Source organism: Poeciliopsis prolifica, unplaced genomic scaffold, assembly GCF_027474105.1.
Source record: "Poeciliopsis prolifica strain line A6 unplaced genomic scaffold, Auburn_PproV2 SCAFFOLD004, whole genome shotgun sequence".
Classification (NCBI taxonomy): Eukaryota; Metazoa; Chordata; class Actinopteri; order Cyprinodontiformes; family Poeciliidae; genus Poeciliopsis; species Poeciliopsis prolifica.
In genome coordinates, this window is record NW_026562379.1 from 18,449,899 (window position 1) to 18,470,916 (window position 21,018).

The window sequence follows — 21,018 nt, forward strand, 5'->3', positions numbered from 1 at the left end:
AACCTGTTCTGAAAAGTCTGAAACCAGTTTGAGTTGGGTTGAAAACCCTTTTCAAACTGGTTTCAGACTTTCTGGTCGGTTCTGAGATGAAGAACCTGCAGAACTAAAAGATTTCAATAAAACTTATTTTCTTGCGATGAGCAGCTGAATTATAAAAAATTAAACATTTTGAAACGGTGTGTTTTATTTCCTGAACATTTTGTTCTGACCCGTTTGAATAAATGCAATAATCCGGTCTGGATGTGGAAGGTTTTTGTTTCTGTTTATGTTAAAGCAGAAACTCTCTGGTGTTGAAATCACACTGGGTTGAGTTTTGTCTGCCCAGCTGCTGCTGCCACTCAGTGAACAACAAGGTGACCTCTGACCTCCTGCTGACCAGGTGAGTGATGAAAACCAGAACCCTCGGTCTTTTCTCCCTCGTTGTTCTGCTGTGAGTCAATATTTGAACTGTGGTTAAAAGCTGATCGATGAGCTGAACCTTCATTTCTCGGGCGGACGACTCCGCGGAGGCAGACATGTTGTCCATGACGGTGAACCTGGGCCTCCTGCTGAGCTGCTCCACGCTGATCCAGTGTTCAGGTGAGCACCGGATCCACCGGATCTGGATCCAGATGTAGAGAACCGTGAGATCGACTCCTTGTCCTGCCGCAGTGGAGTCTTTAACATGAGACTCAGACCATCGATTCGGTTTAATAATTAAATAGTCAGAGTGAAGATGGTGTCTGATGGCCATCGTCAGTAGAAACAAAGAAGCAAATGTTCGCTGAAAAGATTCTGGAAAAAAAAAGGGAATTTCTGAACTAAAAGTCAAAAACTTAAGGACAAATCTCAGCAATTTTCTTGAAAAATCTTCAAATTTTCTGAGCTTTAAAAACTGAAAATATTTGACTTTTGAATTTCAGAATCAGAAAACTTCCAAAACTCAAACATTTCAAGATATTAAAGATTTCTGAGATTCAGCTCAAATTTTTTTTCTACTTGTTTTTTTTTTTACTTTTTAAATAAAAAAAATTTCAAAACATTTTCTACAAAATTTGAGATTAATAAAAAAAATTTCTTATTTTTTTCTAGCCAATTTTTGACTTTATCAAATTGACTTTGCAGTCGTAGGTCATTTGGTGTCTGAGTAAAGTTTTATTCACTCCTCAGTCTTCATCGACCAGCCGGCGGCTGTGCAGGTGCTGCAGTCCACCACTAGGAGGCGCCGTGCCAACTCCTTTGCCCTGGAGGAGATGCTGCCAGGAAACCTGGAGAGGGAGTGTTATGAAGAGCGCTGCTCCAGAGAGGAGGCGGCCGAGATCTTCCAGACCCACGAAACCACGGTCCGACTCACCCTGGGGTCACGCTGGGGGTCAGGGTTCACGCTGGGGGTCAAGGGTCACGCTGGGGGTCAAGGGTCATGTTGGGGGCTGGGAAACAGAGGTCACATTGGAGGCCAGGGGTCACGCTGGGAACCAGAGGTCACATTGGGGTCAGGGGTCACTTTGGGGGCCGGGGGCCACTTAAGGGACAGGGGGCCTAATATTTAGCATGTCTCACTATTTAGTTTAAAGCTCTTATTTTGTTAAGTCCTTATTTTGAAAATGTAACATTAGATGAAATATGTGTGGAAAATCATCCTGGATTGTTTGGACTCGTCTTTGCTGCAGATATTAACTCTAAACTCTCATCCACAGATGGAGTTCTGGTTCCGATACCAAAGTGAGTAAAACTGTCCTTCAAAAAGCTGGAGCTGCTGTGTCTCCTAAACAAAAACAACGCAGAGCCAAAACTGGATCAAACAGTTTCTACACTTTGGTTCCATTTCGGATCATCAGAACCACAACAACATAAAAAAGTTTTAATATCGACTGATATGATTATATTGTGATTTGTTTTCTGCCGTATCGTCCAGCCATAGTTATACATAAAAACATATGTTTTGGTTTTCTTGCTGAATTTAGAGCTGAATAAGAAATTCACCTGATCACACGACCTTGGTGTGTCACGTTAATGATGTCTGATGACATCATTAACTGATGACGTCACGGCCTGATGACGGACCCACCACCTGTGTCTTCTCGGTGTTGCAGATCTGAACCCGTGCCGGATCAACCCCTGTCTTAACGGAGGGATCTGCAGTCAGGACCGGGAGGAGTTTCAGTGTCTGTGTCCTCCCAGGTTCCGCGGGAAAACCTGCGACTCGGGTAAGAAACGAGCTACCACTCGGATAAACACCTGTCGGCCACAACGTCATGCACCACACCTGTGTCTACCTGTGTCTGTGCCGGGTCTAGAGGTGTCGGAGTGTCGCTATGGGAACGGTGGCTGCCTGCAGTACTGCCAAGACCTGCCAGGGGGCGCTGGAGTTCAGTGTGGCTGTGCTGACGGATATAAACTGGAGGCTGATGGAACGAGCTGCAGGCCAACAGGTAACACCCAACGTATACCTGATCTAATCTGAAATAAACCTGCTCTAATCTGGTCTAATCTGAAATAAACCTGCTCTAATCTGGTCTAATCTGAAATAAACCTGCTCTAATCTGGTCTAATCTGAAATAAACCTGCTCTAATCTGGTCTAATCTGAAATAAACCTGCTCTAATCTGGTCTAATCTGAAATAAACCTGCTCTAATCTGGTCTAATCTGAAATAAACCTGCTCTAATCTGGTCTAATCTGAAATAAACCTGCTCTAATCTGGGTCTAATCTGAAATAAACCTGCTCTAATCTGGTCTAATCTGAAATAAACCTGCTCTAATCTGGTCTAATCTGAAATAAACCTGCTCTAATCTGGTCTAATCTGAAATAAACCTGCTCTAATCTGGTCTAATCTGAAATAAACCTGCTCTAATCTGGTCTAATCTGAAATAAACTTGCTCTAATCTGAGTCAGATTTGATGTCAGTCTCACCTGTCTGACAGATCGTTTACCTGTCTAATCTGTAATTCTGTCAGATTTTCCTGAGGTGAAATCCTCCATAACTGCTTTATTCTCCCATCCAGTGGAGTTTCCCTGCGGCCGCCAGCAGATGGCAGCGTTGTCCTACCGTCGCTCCCTGTTGGATCTCCTGGAGGACGACAACGTTACCATGGCTGCGGACCAGGACGGCACCAACAGCGAAGTCCATCAACACAACTCAACAGAACCGTCAGAGGCAACAAACTCCACATCAGGTTGGTCAACTTCAGTTATTACAGCTGGAACTGCAGCAACATAAAGACGGTTATAAAGACGGCCTTCTGTCACCTGAACAACATTTATCATGTTCTTTGAACTGTGCCATACAAATAAACTTGATTGATTGATTGATTGATTGATTGATTGATTGATTGATTGATTGATTGATTGATTGATTGATTGATTGATTGATTGATTGATTGATTGATTGATTGATTGATTGATTGATTGATTGATTGATTGATTGATTAATTGATTGACTGGCAGGTGGGAACCAGACGGAGGAACAAATGGAGAATTATTCGACTCGTATTGTGGGAGGAAACCTGGAGAGTCGAGGAGGAAGTCCCTGGCAGGTTAGGCTTCCATTGATGGTTCTGTTCAGGTTCTGTTCAGGTTCTGACTGATTCTGACCGGTTCTGTCCAGGTTCTGGTCCACAGATCGGACGGGTTCAGGTTCTGTGGAGGAACCCTGGTTTCCGAGCGGTGGGTTGTTTCTGCAGCTCACTGCTTTGAGGACTCAGCAGACCACGTCACTATAGGTGAGGATGAAGCTTTATTTTGAAAAACCTTGCTAACTGTTTCCTCTTCCAGACGGGCCTACTGGACCAGAACAAAATGATGGGAACCATCAGGCAGTTCTGACTGGTCTCTGTACTGATTGGCTGGTTTAATGTCCGATTTACTGCTTTGATTTAGTTTTTAGTGTTTTCAGGTCTGCAAACTATCAATCAAATTTAACTCTGGGATTTGACTAGGCCACTCTGAAAATTGATTTAATCTTTTGGGCCAGAGGAGATTTGCTGTTAGTCTTTGAAGGTTGAAGTTTCTCCTTCAGGAAACTTTGCTAGAAAGTGTAAACCAAGAGAAAATGTTATGTCCGCATGCACACAGGCTTGATTGACAGCGTTTAGCCCCGCCTCCTGGCTCTGATTGGTTGTTAGCAGTTAGCACTGGGAGAAGGCAGAGGAGATGGATTATTTTTCACAGATTATTCATCTCATGCTGCCACAACATGCTGACAGATTGTTTCTGTTTCAAGCGGATCTTGGCAACAACATTTACACCCAACCAGAGAAACTGATTTGTTAGCATAAAATCATAAAAACATCTGATAAAATTATAACTATTAGAAGCAACTGCAGTCATAATTCTATTTCCTTTAACCAGTTATTTATTCATTTGTTTTGTTGTTTTTAGGTGACTATGATAAAAAACGTCTTGATCCGGATGAGCAGAAGATAAAGATTCAGCAGATCGTTGTTCATCCTCATTTCCACTCCTACACCTTCGACAGCGACATCGCCCTGCTCTACCTGGCGCGGCCGGCCCTCAGGGGCCCCACCGCGGTCCCCGCCTGCCTGCCAGACCCCCACCTGTCCAGATACCTGCTGAGGGTAACCCGGTTCCGGCCTTGAGTCCGGCCGATGCAGGTTTGGGGTTCTGACCTCCTGTCTGTGTTCAGGAAGACACCCGGGGCGTGGTGACGGGTTGGGGCGCCACGCGCTACCTGGGCAGCTCCTCCCGCTTTCTGAGGAAGGTGACCCTGCCGGTGATCAGCTACCGGGCCTGCGCTGCCTCCACTGAACAGGTGAGCTGATCCACCTGTAGGGGGCGGAGCTGAGTTCAGGTCAACGCGCTCAGCAGGTTTTAATCTGCAGAATGTTATAAATTTCACCTCAAAACTCAGAAACATCATTCAACTCAGGAAAACTCGTAAAATGATAAATGTTTTTCTTTAAAATGACACAGGTTAAAAAAATTTTTTTTAAAATCCATATTTGTTAAAACTGTCATCATGTTGTGACAGTTTGACCTTTGACCTTTTCACCAGTCTGTCCTCTACCTTCTACCTGAACTGTTCCTGCAGTCTGAAAACATGCACCAAAATCAACCAATCAGAGCCAGGAGGAGGGGCTTAGCGTGTTCATCCTCATGAACACCCTGCTAAATGTGCTACTGATGGAGAAATGACTTACCGTTCCTGGGGAACAGTTCATGTCCCATCGTCAGTGCCCATGCTAACTAGCTTAGCATTCATAATGGAGAAGCTGTAACGTAGCGGAAAGAAAAGATGGGGCAGCTGCACAAACTCATGCATGATTGACAGCACAAAGACCCGCCTCCTGACTCTGATTGATTGATTCTAGATACTGGGAGAAGGCAGAGGAGATTGATTTTTTTTCATACCAAACTGTCACAAAATGTTGACAAAGGTAAAAAATATATTTTTTATAAACGTTAATGTTGCAGCATTTTAAGTTTCCGAACCAAAGATGTCCAGTAAAGGCAGCAGGTGGTTCGGTTCTTGATCACATTTCCAACTTGATTGAAAAAATATAGACGAAACAACTAAAAATCTCGTTGAAAACAAAAGTCAAACGTTAATCTGAAATTTCAAGTTCAATAAGTGTTAAAAAAATGTTATCAAAGGATTTTATGTCATTATTGCAGGATATTAAAGTATTTTTTCTGTTTAAAGTTGTGAGTTTAAGCCCTGATGTTTCAGACCAGAGTAAACTGGACTGAAACAGTTCACTCTAACCCCAACCCTAACCCTTACCCCCAACCCTAACCCTAACCCTAACCCTGTTGTCTGTGATCCCTCCGTCCTGCAGGTGATCACAGACAACATGTTCTGTGCCGGTTACCTGGAGACCGACATGGACGCCTGCAGCGGCGACAGCGGCGGGCCGTTCGTGGTCCACTACCGAGGAACCTGGTTCCTGACCGGGATCGTCAGCTGGGGGGAGAAATGCGCCGCGCCGGGGAAGTACGGTGTTTACACCCGGCTGGGAAATTTCCTGGGCTGGATCAGAGACACCATGCAGAGGGTGGACCGGAACCAGACCCTGAGCTGATGAGGCTTTGACTGGACCACACCGGAACCACCTTCAGCATCATCAGCACCATCAAACCTCAGTGGACCTAAAAGACGCAAAGCATCATTTTCCTTCAGAGACAGAAAGTTTTTCAGCTTAAACTCAATGCTTTTTTTAATAAGAGTTTTTATTTGTTTTTTGTGCAAATAGTTCCAACATTTATTGGAAACAACAAAAAGTTGAAAGATTGTTTAACTTCTCGGTTCTGCAGGCAGCAGGATGATAATCCAGAGCTGATCTGAATTCATCAGACGGGTCACATCAGCTCATCCTGTCAGGAATTATGGGATGTTTTCATGGAGGCTTAATGATCTGATTCTGCTTTTAATAAACAGATTTTGACAGAAATCCTCATTTCCTCTGATTCCAACGCTGAAGGACCAGCAGGCACCAAAGTTTATTCTCTTTCTGCTCTATTGTGATTAGTTTGAGTTGAAAATTTAAGAAAAACGTGTTTTCTTTTAAAACCTTCACATCGGCGGCCGGGGAGACAGTCAGTCTGAGGTGGTAGATATGAATCAGCTTTATCGCTTTTTTCAAACATTAAAGCATTAAAACCAGCAACAGACTAAAAATACCAGTTCTATGGAACATGAAACCAAAATCTATAAGTCTTAAAGCCCTAAAAACAAAAGGTGATTAAATTGGAAAACGTGTTTCATTTTTATGCTGAAAAGTAAAACAGTTCTACCAGAAATAAGAAGACGTGAACTAAAGCAGCGATGTTCAGCAGGTTCCCACATGTCAGGGCGTTTCTCCCCGGAGGAAAAACCAGAAAAGCACAACAGCAAACGAAGCTGCAGGTGAAACTCGCCGTTTCTGAAGAAGAGCCGTGATCCAGGTGAGTTTCTCTTTTCTTTTGACTTTTGTAGAGATAAAACTGCATCAGAGCTTCATTCATGACTCCACAGCGAAGTCAGTATCAGGCTGGAACCTCGACAGACTCAGTCCAACGTTTACTTCAGGAAGTGAGAGACAAACTCCAGTCGGTCGAATCGCAGCAAACGGTGGGAAAAACCACAGAGTGAAGGTCTGCAGAGGCAGACTCAGTCATTTTTGGGCCCAGGGCCAAGCTTCGTATGGAGCCCCCCACTGAGGGGCGACAGACCCTGAGGGTGAAGATGGTGAAGGCCTGCTGTTCTCCCACAGGGTGGCGCTCCTGCAGCTGTGCTGCGATTTATCTTAGAAAGTAATCATTCGTACACAGAGGATGCAGAGAGAACCCAAAGACTGCTGCAGAAACAACTGCAACACATTTTTACCCAAATAGAAAATGGGTAAAAAGTTAATTACTTAAATTACATTTTTACCGGATCTTTAATTGCTTGAAGCGATGATGTCATGTAGAATCGACCTTTTGAGTTACTGATTCCCTCATCCAAAAACATAACAATGGTGTTGCTTGATTAATTCATGAATGTCCATGGCAACCATTCAGCTGGGTGGAGCTAGCCCCGCCTACAACACGCAGCTCCTCCCCCATGCAGCTCCTCCCCCATGCAGCTCCTTCAGACTAGCCAGCAGCAATTAGCAAACAACTGAGGAACAGCTGAGGTAACTAAACATTAACGCACACAAAGCGCTAACGTTTGCCTCTTGACTCCACTCAGATCCCCCAGACTAGTGGCAGCACACTCTTCAATCTTCATTACACGAATCCTCATAATATTCACTCAATGATTATTGTATGAAACCAAGTAAAAATGTTTCTCCTTTGAATCATATTTCTTATCCAGATTTGAACTGAACATCCTGACCGTCAGAGAATCAGAACCAACATTTACTGCTGAAGTTCAGATGAATCCTGACATCCTGTTGTGGATTCAGCAGCATGGATCAGGATCAGGATCAGGATCAGGATGAGACCGTTCCTTTGCTCAGAGAGCAGAAGAAACGGAGCAGAGGTCAAAGGTGAGTCCAGGTTCTGAGACTGACTGAACTCAGCGCCGACATCACTGCGTCCTCAGCGTCTCTGTTGTTATTTTTGTGTTTCAGAGCAGAAGATCAACATCCCATCCCAACATGTCTGACTTGGTGTTGCTCACTCTGGTACCGTTTCAGTTTTTCTCCATTTCAAGAACTTTAACTATTTATCATCTAGGAAAGATTTTATGTTCAAGTGTTCATTTGGTTTTGTTTCTCCAAAATGTTAAAATCGATATGAACCCACAATGTCCTGTGAATATATTCAAACTCATATAAATGTCCCCAACATTTATCCAATGAGAGCTTAGAAAGAGAAACCAGAGCAAAACCAGCTCTGTGTGAAGAAAAACTGGTTAAAAACAAAACAAAAAGATCAAGAAAATGGAAAAAGCAGAAAAAAAATGACCAAAAGGTAAAAAAATGTGCATTTAATGCAAAAATACAGTAAATATAAATATACACAGAATTAAGAATATTATATTTTATAGCAAGAAAAAATTCACAGCATGAAAACTGATCAGTTGAAAATAAAAACCACATCTGCAGATATTAACCTGCAAACGTTTGGCTTTGGTTCCTGTTTTCCCAGCTGCACACAGAGACCGGACTCACCTGAGGCCCGACCTGTAACCCGACCAGAACCGGTGCCAGAACATCAGCCTAAATCTGCACTGGTACCAGAACCCGAGAATCTATCAGGATATGGACCCAACTCCGAACCAGAACCTCCATCTGAGACCTTCTCAGGATGTGGATCAGAACCGGTACCAGAACCTGACACCATGTTAGGGTTTGAACCAAAACCTGAACTTGTGTCTGGTGAATTAATGTCGGTACCAGAACCTGAGAAGTTATTGAGATATGAATCCAACAATCAGACGACCTCTGACCCTGGAATCAGTCTCTCGACCAATCAAAGGTAAGTTTGTCTGATGTTTGTGACAAACGTCACAATCAATACTTAATATTTCATAACTGCAGTTGTTCACCTGAAAACATCCTTTTTTCTTAAAATTGTATTTTTAGCCACAGTCAGAGACCGGACTCTCCAGAACCTCAACCTGGACCTCAGATTCTGTCCGGATACAAACCCAACACTGACCTGGTACCAGAAACCAAATCGGTTCATGAACCTGAACCAGGACCAGATGCTGAGGGTTCAGGGTTTGGACCCAACTCTGAACCTGAACCTCCATCTGAGACCTTATCAGGATGTGAACCTGGATCAGAACCGGTACCAGAACCGGACACCCGCTCAGAAACCCAATGGGTTTCTGAACCTGACTCAGTACCAGTACCTGGATCTGAGACTCTGTTGGGATTTGAACCTTTACCTCCAACCATCCCTGAACCTCCAGAGTTTCCCAACCCTGGAGATGATGATGATGATGATTATAATAATGATGATGATGATGATGATGATGAGGATGATGATGATCGCTCTGCCAGTCAAAGGTCAGTTGGTCTGAAATTCCTCATGTGTCTCAAATTTCATGGTGAAGTGGAAATAATTTATGTTTTATGAAAATATATTTTATATAACTGCAATTGATAACCCTAAATATTTTCCTTTTTTCTTACATATATTATTACAGAACCATTCCAGACTCTCCAGAACCACAACCTGGACCTCAGATTCTGTCCGGATACAAACCCAACACTGACCTGGTACCAGAAACCAAATCGGTTCATGAACCCGAACCAGGACCAGATGCTGAGGTATCGCCAGGGTTTCAACCCAAACCTGAAAATGAACCTCCATCTGAGACCTTATCAGGATCTGGACCAGAACTGGTACCAGAACCTGACAGCAAGTTGGGATCTGAACCTTTCCCTCATCCTCAGAGCATCTCTGAGCCTCCAGAGGGTTCTGGACCCGAAGCGGATCGCTCTACTGATGGATCCAAAGCGGATCCCTCTACCTATGGACCCGAAGCGGATCCCTCTACCTATGGACCCGAAGCGGATCGCTCTACCTATGGACCCGAAGCGGATCCCTCTACCGATGGACCCGAAGCGGATCCCTCTACCGATGGACCCGAAGCGGATCCCTCTACCGATGGACCCGAAGCGGATCCCTCTACCGATGGACCCGAAGCGGATCACTCTACCGATGGACCCGAAGCGGATCGCTCTACCGATGGACCCGAAGCGGATCCCTCTACCGATGGACCCGAAGCGGATCACTCTACCGATGGACCCGAAGCGGATCCCTCTACCGATGGACCCGAAGCGGATCCCTCTACCGATGGACCCGAAGCGGATCGCTCTACCTATGGACCCGAAGCGGATCCCTCTACCGATGGACCCGAAGCGGATCCCTCTACCGATGGACCGAGGCGGATCGCTCTACCGATGGACCCGAGGCGGATCCCTCTACCGATGGACCCGAAGCGGATCCCTCTGCCGATGGACCCGAAGCGGATCGCTCTACCGATGGACCCGAAGCGGATCCCTCTACCGATGGACCCGAAGCGGATCACTCTACCGATGGACCCGAAGCGGATCCCTCTGCCGATGGACCCGAAGCGGATCGCTCTACCTATGGACCCGAAGCGGATCCCTCTACCGATGGACCCGAAGCGGATCCCTCTACCGATGGACCCGAAGCGGATCGCTCTACCTATGGACCCGAAGCGGATCGCTCTACTATGGACCCGAAGCGGATCCTCTACCGATGGACCCGAAGCGGATCACTCTACCGATGGACCCGAAGCGGATCCCTCTACCTATGGACCAAGTCGGTGAGGTTGAAGCAAACACTCTGGAGTTGGAGAAAATTTAATTTGAGTTCAAGGTTATTCAACCGACAACCTGGAAACGTGAAGCTTCTTCCTGAATGATGACAGATTTGTGAACCAGCAGAATCAGACTGACGGTTGCAAGGTTATCATGGCGGAAACGCCTCCATGTTGTATGGAGAGTTGGAACAATTTGTGCCAACATTTTATTTCTGATAGAAACTATTGATATTTGTCATCAAACCTTTTCATTTGTTTGCAGTGTTTAAATTCCCAGAACCGATTCTGTGAAAAATACCAACAATAATGTTTCAGTTAAATCTCATCTTTAGGGCCTTCAGATAAATTAGGAAAAACTTCACAAACACACTGCAGCCTTCAGGATATTTGACATTTATTTATATAAATGTTGGCTGGTAAATCAAAACACAACCTGTAGATAAAAAATGAGTGATAAAGCGTTTACTGTTCATGGAGTGTGTTGAAAAAAATAACCCTGTAAAGTCTTTGTGGTCTTTAATGCTCAGTTTGGATTATTTTACTAAAACAACCTAAAAGTAAAATAATTATTTTTTTCCCTTGGAATCAGATTAAAGATCATTTTCATGATATAGCACATTTTCAGCAACAAGCCAATAAAAAGTGTTTTATAGGATTTAACAGGAAATACAAACAAAATAAACCAGAGGAAACAACAACAGAAGTAAAATGATCTGATGTTAATGTAAAGTTTCTCTCTACAGTTTCTAAAAAGTGTCGTATAAAAGTAACTAACTGTGAACTGTTAGATTGATCATGAAAATTCCTGATCAATCTGCTGATTGATCAGATTCTGCGCGTTGCAGCATCTCTTCCTCACCACCAGGGGGCAGCCTGAACACGGCTCTGAATCCAGTCCAGGTATTTCTCCACCCGGGTGTAGACGCCGTACACCCTCTGACTGCCGCAGTGCTCGGGCCCGGCCCAGGACACCAGGCCGAACACGGCCCACCTCCACCCCGCCTGCATCACGAACGCCCCCCCGCTGTCGCCCAGGCAGGTGTCCCGCCCGCCCTGGAAGAAACCCGCGCAAAACATGTTGTCTGTGATGTTGTAGCGGACGGAGCGGGAAGCGTAGCTGGCCTGACATTCGTCCTGAGGGACCACTGGCAGCTTCACGTATTGCAAGAGGTCAGAGGCCATCGCAGACGGGGTGGCGGAAGCGTTGGAGATGCCCCACCCAGCAACTACACCCAAAGAGTTGGGGAGGAGGGAGGACGGACGGTCCTGATGGAGACAGAGGACAAAGACAGGATCACATCATCAACCAGGAAGAGCAGCGGCTGAAAACATCACCTGTGTTTTTATTGATCCCTCCGACCCGTTTGGGCCGATTGAACCTGCAGCGAAACGTTTGTTTCCATGTTGGTTCGGATCCAGGCCAGAAAGCAGGTCTGGGTCCAACTGAGCGGTTCTGCTGGACCAACAGGGGAAACAAACTCTGGTCCGTTGCAGTGTCCCCATCTTGTCCCTCGGTAACCCCGTGTCCTGAACCCGCAACCCGGAGTCCGCTGCTCACCGGTCGGTGAGCCGGCGGCAGGCAGACGGGACGGACCAGCCGGTTAAACTCCGCCTCCTCGCTCAGCTTCAGCAGGGCGATGTCGTTGTCGTAGTTGTCGGGCTGAAAGTCCGGATGGAGGACGATCTGATCGACGGAGCGGCCGACGGACATCTGTTTGTCTCTCAGGCTGTGGAGGCCGAGGAAAACCTGAGGGACAGAAAGACCCGACTGAGACATGGAGACGGCATCGACCTCACGTCTCAGGAACAAACATCCACCTTCACGTGACGCGGGATCACCGGGACGACGGTGGCGTCTCTCCTCTGGGACCGCAGGATGTGGGCAGCGGTCAGGATCCAGGACTGAGACAGCAGGGCCCCGGAGCCAAACCAGCGGTCCTCAGGGACCCGGGACAGGTCCTCCACACTGAGCAGAACCTGCCAGGGGAAGAAACCGGGCTCAGCGCTCCGACCGCCCACGATCCGCTTCACCTGGTGGGGGAGAGAACGAGACGGCAGGCCGCAGGCTGGAGGACAGGGAGGAGACAGAGAGACAGGGAGACAGGGAGGAGACAGAGAGACAGGGAGACAGGGAGGAGACAGAGAGACAGGGAGACAGGGAGGAGACAGAGAGACAGGGAGACAGACAGACAGAGAGACAGAGGGGAGACAGAGAGACAGAGAGAGACAGGGAGACAGAGGGGAGAGAGACAGGTCACTTTCTCAGCAAAAAGACTGGAAAAAACAGATAAGATAAATTTAAAAACACAGACAGAAACAGACAAACAGATGCCGAGGAACAGACTATGGAGCTAAATTAGAGCCATAAAGTTTGTTCAAAAAATAAAAAAAAAAACAACTGAAAAAAAATTTAAATCTGAAAAATTCACATTTTTTAGATTTTTCAGGTTTCAGTGTTTAAAATTTAAATTTTTCAGATTTACATTGAACTTTTCAGATTCGAGGCTTTTTATTTAGTTTCAGATTTTTTTCTTTTGAACAAACTTTTTGGCCTTGCTTTAGCTCCATAACAAGCAGAGAGGCAGGTGAGCAACTATTCATACCTGGCAGACAGACAGGAAGTTCTGTTCCTCCATCAGCATCCAGCCACTCACCTGCAGGGCCACACCTGAACGAAGCTGCAGCGCAGAAAGAAATCAGCTCTTTGGTTTGTTTAGACATGAAAATGAAATAAATAAACAGTCAAATTTGCCTCTGTGAACAAAAATCACTCATTAAGCTAAATATTAAAATCTCAATTAATTTAGTTAATTAACCCGATGACATCATCGCCCTCTTACTGCTGCTCAGCTGGACGCCGTCGTCTCCACAGACATAATGAACCGTCGCTCCAAACAGCGTGCTGTTGTCATGGCGACCAAACATCACAACAGCTCCAGCAACTTTCTTAGGAATCCCACAATCCACCACTGCAACAGACGTGAGTCAGCGACGAATCAGCTTCCTGGACGGTCAAACAGCGGGAACGTAACCCAGGTGTTAAAGGGACAGTCCAGGGTTTTAAGGTGGGGGTTCTGTGGGGTGTTTATCAGCAGTCAGTATCTTACCTGCAGCACACAGAAGTTTAAGAAAACGTCGGCCTCCTGGTGGCTCCTGAGGATGTCGACGAATGTTTTATAGGTTTTATGTCATCAGCTTCATTTCATTTGGTAGCTTTTACATCCAACAAACACTTTTCTGTTAATGTCTCCGTCACATTTTTTAGTTAATTTAACAGGTTTTTTAATTTTTTTTTATTTTTTACATAAATAGTCCAGCTGAACCTTTTATCTGGTTGGAATAACTTTGGAAACCTGAAGTATTATTTCAGTAATACTTCAGGTTTTACACATTTCAATGCCGCAGATATAATCAAATACAGTGAGAGTAAAGTTATATTCTGTGTAATTCCTAACGGACAGAAACATAATCATTTTTACTTCATGTTTGTTTCCTTCGCTCAGTAAATGTGTGGAATACTTTTAAATATTTCAAAAATATTTGAAAAAAAAGAAGCTTGGGAAATTGAAATGTACAGAAGCAATACAACTCGACGCACTATTGGCGAGTTTATCAGAGCAGCAGGTATGTGTTTCCATCTCCTCTAATGCAAAACTCTTTTCTGGAGAATCCCAAAAACCACCTCGAGCCACTGCAAAAACTTTATTGTAAAATTGAGGAAGTTATTTTGTCATTTCCATCAATATTTTTAGTCTTAATAAGGTGCGTAAAAAACGTTGATGAAAATGGATTTTGGCAAATTGGCCCAAATCTGCAACACCAGAGGTCCAAACAAAATCTCCTATTTCCCAACAACAGCACCCCCTGCTGGTGTCTGCAGGTGAAACAAATTACTCTGTATTACAGTTAGCAGGATTAAACACTGCAGCTTCTCACTAATTTAATAATCTGTAATGATTAAGTCTGAGTGTAAAACAAGAGGCCAGGTACAGAAACTGGAGGTCTGCTGAGTGAAATTCCAGAATCTCCATATTGGTCAGGAAACATGTCCGCCAGCGGCTCTGAGCTCAGATCCGAGTCTTACTGTCACAGTGAGGAGGACGGCCGCTCCACGAGCCGTCAGCCTGGCATTCCAGCTGGAGACGATCCGACGTCCCACCGTCCTGCAAATGCATCACACCATGGAGCATGAAGTCTTTCCTGCAACTGCTGGAAACCCTAACCCCATCCAAACCCTATCCTAACCCTAACCCCATCCAAACCCTACCCTAACCCAACATATGATTTCTTTATTAAAAATCCTTCTTTAATGCCCAAATGCAGTGGAGGGCAGTGCTAACTAAAATGTTAGCTGTGCTAACGCTAAAGCACAGACCATAAACATTAGTTCTGCTAAAGCTAAAAGCTACACCAACAAAAGTTAAAGCACTAAATTTGGCCATATTGACACTCACCTCAAAATAAGAGTCTTAACATAAATATCTGACTATTTGAAGAATTTCTTACAGTCAAGAACCAAAACTTCAACACAAATGTTGAACTTTAATAATTTAAAATTAACAAAAAACTGAGGAAATTAGCGTTTAGCATTTAGCTGGAAAAAATCTTTTAGGGCAAGTTGATTGAGCTAAATGTTTTTAAAGTTTGCAAAAAGGTTAAAGCACTAAACAAAAAATGTTCTCTGCTTTTAGCACATTAGCAGGTTAGCAGAAGTTTTTGGTTTCCATTAATCCAAAATCATCAAAACATTTTCTCCATAATTCAGGAGTTTCTGTTTTTTATTCTGATTAACTAAAATAAATAAAGTTTAATCAAATTTAATCTAATGGCTCAAATAAAACCTGCAGGAAGTCAGGAGCCAATGAGACTCTGTGTTGACCAGTGAGAACCTCTCTGGCTGCTCCCAGTTCACCCACTGGTTCCAGTTTCAGTTCCCAGTGGAGCAGAGCCTCACCTGGACCAGGAGGAACCCCTGCTGACAGCTGAACACCACATGGTCCTTGAAGGAGTATTCTGTTTGGATCGGAACCATCACCGCGTTGGGCGGAACCTCAGGTACTGGACACTGACTTCCTGTAATTTCAAAATAAAAGCCTGATTTCTCTCTCCACACCAGCCCCGTAGCCCCGCCCCCTGCCTGGTGGACCCACCTGTGGCGCTGTAGCTCAGCCTCCAGCCGAGGTTTTCTCCAGAATCGTCGCTGTGGAATCGGATGGAGACGACGTTGCTGTCGGTCCAGATGATTCCTGGAGACTGAGCGCCACAGAACGGGCCGAACTCTCTGCTTCCTGCTTGGATCTGAGACACACACACGCACACACACACACACACACACACACACACACACACACACACACACACACACACACACATCATCACCTCAGAGTGTGTGAACCATGTCCTTATAGCCTTGTGTGCTTGTGTGTGTGTGTGTGTGTGTGTGTGTGTGTGTGTGTGTGTGTGTGTGTGCGTGTGTGTGTGTGTGTCTGTGTGTGTGTGTGCTTGTGTGTGTGTGGTGTGTGTGTGTGTGTGTGTGTGTGTGTGTGTGTGTGTGTGTGTTTTCCATTATACTTAATTTCATTTTGTTTTGACTTTTGGTCTCATTCAGTTTTAATTAGTTTTTAGTGTTTTCTAGTTTTTATTAATTATTACTTAAATATTTAGTTTTTATTAGCGTTTTAGAATTTTACCTTTTTTAATTATGCGCCTAAAATTGAACCAAAGTAATGTGATTATGAACACATCAAATGGTTCATAAATACTCAATAGAGGAAACCATTTTCAGAAAACGTATCCAGTTATTCTTGAATAACCAGCTGACTGGAGTTTCTCCCAACTTTTGCCGTTTCCAGTTTTTGTTCAGCGCCGTGATTTACCAGCAGCTGACATAAAACATCTATTTCACATCAGCATGAAAAGCAAATAAATGGATGAATGAACACAGAAATGAAGGATGTTGTATTTATAATTTCAGTATGTTTCAGTTTTATAAACATAGTTCCAATTGGTTTGAGTTTTTCCTCATTATTTCCTTTTTTTTATTTATTTCAATGAATTAAATGTTTTCTCAGTTTCAGTTCTTGTTAGTTTTGGTGACCTGCGTGTGTTTGTCTCACCTTCAGGTGGTCGTAGGGACAGCTGATGTCTGGGTGGCTCTCCACGTCAAAGCGGGGGTCAAAGTTCATCTGGACCCTGAACCCAGCCTCCAGCTCGATGCGGTACCAGCAGTCAGAGCTCTTCGGATACGGACCCGGAAAGTTAACGCTGCTCAGAACGCCGGAGCGTTCCCTGAACACGGCACCGCTGCAGTCCACTGGACACACACACACACACACACACACACACACACACACACACACACACACACACACTTAGCTTCCTCCTCCACACTGAAATGTCTTCATCATGTAAACATTTCCACCAATCAGCAGCTGTTATCAGCCACACTGAGGTCTCATGGGCCTGGGCCCCTGAGGCCCCTGATGGTTTGGTGTCAGTGAAATTAAGTGAATGTTTACTGGTTATAATGGTTTAACTGGTTGAAAACCATTTGACTTGTCACTGCTGCATGAGTTCTGAATCCATGTTGTTCCTTTTGCTCTCTGCTGGTTTCAGGACTGAATCAGTCAGACAGCAACACTAAACACTAAACACTAAAACACTAAACACTGAACACTAAAACACTAAACACTAAAACACTAAACACTAAACACTAAAACACTAAACACTAAAACACTAAACACTAAAACACTAAACACTAAAACACTAAACACTAAACACTAAAACACTAAACACTAAACACTAAAACACTAAACACTAAAACACTAAACACTAAAACACTAAACACTAAAACACTAAACACTAAAACACTAAACACTAAAACACTAAACACTAAAACACTAAACACTAAACACTAAACACTAAAACACTAAACACTAAAACACTAAACACTAAACACTAAAACACTAAACACTAAACACTAAAACACTAAACACTAAAACACTAAACACTAAAACACTAAACACTAAAACACTAAACACTAAACACTAAAACACTAAACACTAAAACACTAAACACTAAACACTAAAACACTAAACACTAAAACACTAAACACTAAAACACTAAACACTAAACACTAAACACTAAAACTAAACACTAAAACACTAAACACTAAACACTAAAACACTAAACACTAAACACTAAAACACTAAACACTGAATCTAACCCAGTAACTGTCCTGTTTCCAGGGAGAATATCTACAAATTTCTAGAAGCTTGTTTTGCATCAGTAATGAAAAACTCCAGGGTCGCACTATTTAACTTGGAATATTGTAAAAATGTCTCGTTATGAAGTAAATGCAGGCTCCAGTTGGGCCTCCAGGTGGCGCCAACACACTCACCTCTGCAGGTGTGGTTGTCTGTGTGCAGCTGGTAACCATAGCGACAGGAGCAGTAGTATCCCCCGATGAAATTATGGCAGAAATGATCGCAGAGCAGATCCTTGTCGCCATGTTCGCTGCACTCGTCTATATCTGCAGAAGAAGAAGAAAGGTCAGAGTTCAGGCTCTGATGTGTTCAAGCAGCAGGAAGAGGTCGGCTATCACACTACTCAGAAAATATCTCACAAATTTATGATTTTAAGCGTGAAAAATATGTTATTTCTTAACTTTTGGACATCAGACAGTAATGAGATTTTCTCCTCTGTGGCCAAATAATTTTCTTTTTATCTAGAATGACCATAAGACGGAGAAAATCAGAAAACCAGTGGCAGGCGCTGCTAGCTAAAATGTTAGCGGTGCTAACCTCAAAGCGCTAATTATAGATCAGCTACACTGATGCTAAAGCGCTGTTTTAGTTTAAGCTAATGCTGAAGCACTAATCATAAACATAGTCTTTAGCGGAAGCTAATGCTAACACAAGCAAATGCTAACGTGTCACAATGAGAACATGAGGAATAATCCGTATGCATCCAATTTGTTTAACACTTTTGGTTCTAATGCAAGTGCTGCATATAAATGCTGCAACTCAATAGTATATAAATCATATAAATCGCTCTATAAAAAGCGTCTGGACATCTCAGGGTTCCTCCCTGAATGTTTTATCTGACTCGCTAACCGTCAGGTTCTTTTCCTGAAGCAGAACTTCAGGAACCGGCTGTTTGGGTTTCCTCACCCACTGCGCTATAATGAGCCACGAATCCGGAGAACTGCTCCTCGTTGGAGAAGTCCGACACAAACTGGACGCTGAGCGAGTTTCTGGGGGAGGTGATGACCCGCTGGGCCGGTACCGCCTCGGTGTCCGTCTCCTCCTTCCCACAGAACAGAGCCAGCGCTTCTCCGTCCACCTTCACCTGCACAACAACGCAGCGGGTCAGACTGAAGAACCAGAGATCTGGATCAGAACCACAAAGTTCTGACTCTAAGTAATCTGATGTTTGCAGTCAGAACATCAAGCCAGCTTCCACCAAGCCTCAAATGGGTCAAACTGGAACCATTAACCTCCCAGAGATCTGAGTCCATCAGGGCTCGGTCCAAACCGGGGAGAGAAAACAGACCAGCAGCTCTGTTTACATTCAGCTGCTGTTTATCTGACTGAGAGACTGGAAGGGTCAACGGACCAGAGGGCGCCGACACACACCGACACACACCGACACACACCGACACACACCGATACACACTGACACACACCGATACACACCGACACACACCGACACACACCGACACACACCGATACACACCGACACACACCGACACACACCGACACACACCGACACACATCGACACACACCGACACACACCGACACACATCGACACACACCGACACACACCGATACACACCGACACACACCGACACACACCGATACACACCGACACACATCGACACACACCGACACACACCGATACACACCGACACACACCGACACACACCGACACACACCGACACACACCGACACACACCGACACACACCGACACACACTGATACACACCGACACACACTGACACACACCGACACACACTGACACACACCGACACACACCGACACACACTGATACACACCGACACACATCGACACACACTGACACACACCGATACACACCGATACACACCGACACACACCGATACACACCGACACACACCGATACACACCGACACACACCGACACACACCGACACACACCGACACACACCGACACACACTGACACACACAGACACACACCGACACACACCGATACACACTGACACACACCGATACACACCGACACACACCGACACACACCGACACACACCGACACACACACTGACACACACCGACACACACCGACACACACCGACACACACACTGACACACACCGACACACACCGATACACACCGACACACACCGACACACATCGACACACACCGACACACACCGACACACACCGACACACACCGACACACACTGATACACACCGACACACACTGACACACACCGACACACACTGACACGACACACACCGACACACACTGACACACACCGACACACATCGACACACACTGACACACACCGATACACACCGACACACACCGACACACACCGACACACACCGACACACACCGATACACACCGACACACACCGACACACACCGACACACACCGACACACACCGACACACACTGACACACACAGACACACACCGACACACACCGATACACACTGACACACACCGATACACACCGACACACACCGACACACACCGACACACACACTGACACACACCGACACACACCGACACACACCGACACACACACTGACACACACCGACACACACCGATACACACCGACACACACCGACACACACCGACACACACCGATACACACCGACACACACCGACACACACCGATACACACCGACACACACCGACACACACCGATACACACCGACACACACCGACACACACCGACACACACCGACACACACACTGACACACACCGACACACACCGACACACACCGACACACACCGACACACACTGACACACACCGACACACACCGACACACACCGACACACACGATACACACCGACACACACCGACACACACCGATACACACCGACACACACGACACACACCGACACACATCGACACACACCGATACACATCGACACACACCGACACACACCGATACACACCGACACACACCGACACACACCGACACACACCGACACACACCGACACACACCGACACACACTGACACACACTGACACACACCGACACACACCGACACACACCGATACACACCGACACACACCGATACACACTGACACACACCG

The 21,018-nt window shown here is 45.3% G+C and overlaps 3 protein-coding genes across 8 annotated transcripts in view; 2 read left to right on the forward strand and 1 right to left on the reverse strand.

Moving 5' to 3' along the window:
* Positions 1 to 71: 71 nt before the first annotated feature.
* On the forward strand, positions 72 to 6,388 carry LOC129359431 (coagulation factor VII). Its single transcript, XM_055029056.1, has 11 exons — positions 72 to 579; positions 1,150 to 1,322; positions 1,677 to 1,701; positions 2,073 to 2,186; positions 2,277 to 2,411; positions 2,984 to 3,154; positions 3,426 to 3,514; positions 3,586 to 3,700; positions 4,359 to 4,555; positions 4,624 to 4,749; positions 5,777 to 6,388. The coding sequence occupies exons 1-11, from the start codon at positions 516 to 518 to the stop codon at positions 6,017 to 6,019; spliced, it is 1,452 nt and encodes a 483-aa protein (XP_054885031.1). The 5' UTR covers positions 72 to 515; the 3' UTR covers positions 6,020 to 6,388.
* Positions 6,389 to 6,804: 416 nt separating this feature from the next.
* On the forward strand, positions 6,805 to 10,714 carry LOC129358890 (cell surface glycoprotein 1-like). Its single transcript, XM_055028118.1, has 6 exons — positions 6,805 to 6,881; positions 7,777 to 7,951; positions 8,036 to 8,089; positions 8,556 to 8,885; positions 8,993 to 9,421; positions 9,562 to 10,714. Exons 2-6 carry the CDS (start codon positions 7,872 to 7,874, stop codon positions 10,712 to 10,714), a joined length of 2,046 nt encoding a protein of 681 aa, XP_054884093.1. The 5' UTR covers positions 6,805 to 6,881; positions 7,777 to 7,871.
* Positions 10,715 to 11,084: 370 nt separating this feature from the next.
* Positions 11,085 to 21,018, reverse strand: part of masp1 (MBL associated serine protease 1) — an 11,760-nt gene continuing 1,826 nt past the window's right edge. Inside the window, exons 3-13 of one of the 6 annotated variants that reach the window (XM_055028706.1) lie at positions 18,879 to 19,056; positions 18,107 to 18,238; positions 16,824 to 17,020; positions 15,858 to 16,005; positions 15,662 to 15,780; positions 14,792 to 14,870; positions 13,548 to 13,676; positions 13,311 to 13,385; positions 12,526 to 12,773; positions 12,266 to 12,454; positions 11,085 to 11,973 (exon numbers count right to left, since the gene is read on the reverse strand). In XM_055028706.1, the coding sequence (XP_054884681.1) occupies positions 11,563 to 11,973; positions 12,266 to 12,454; positions 12,526 to 12,773; positions 13,311 to 13,385; positions 13,548 to 13,676; positions 14,792 to 14,870; positions 15,662 to 15,780; positions 15,858 to 16,005; positions 16,824 to 17,020; positions 18,107 to 18,238; positions 18,879 to 19,056 (1,905 nt within the window). In that variant the 3' untranslated portion in view covers positions 11,085 to 11,562. Of the gene's footprint in view, positions 11,974 to 12,265; positions 12,455 to 12,525; positions 12,774 to 13,310; positions 13,386 to 13,547; positions 13,861 to 14,791; positions 14,871 to 15,661; positions 15,781 to 15,857; positions 16,006 to 16,823; positions 17,021 to 18,106; positions 18,239 to 18,878; positions 19,057 to 21,018 lie in introns of those variants that run through there. The other 5 variants (XM_055028711.1, XM_055028710.1, XM_055028712.1 and 2 more) reach the window with 5 other exon arrangements.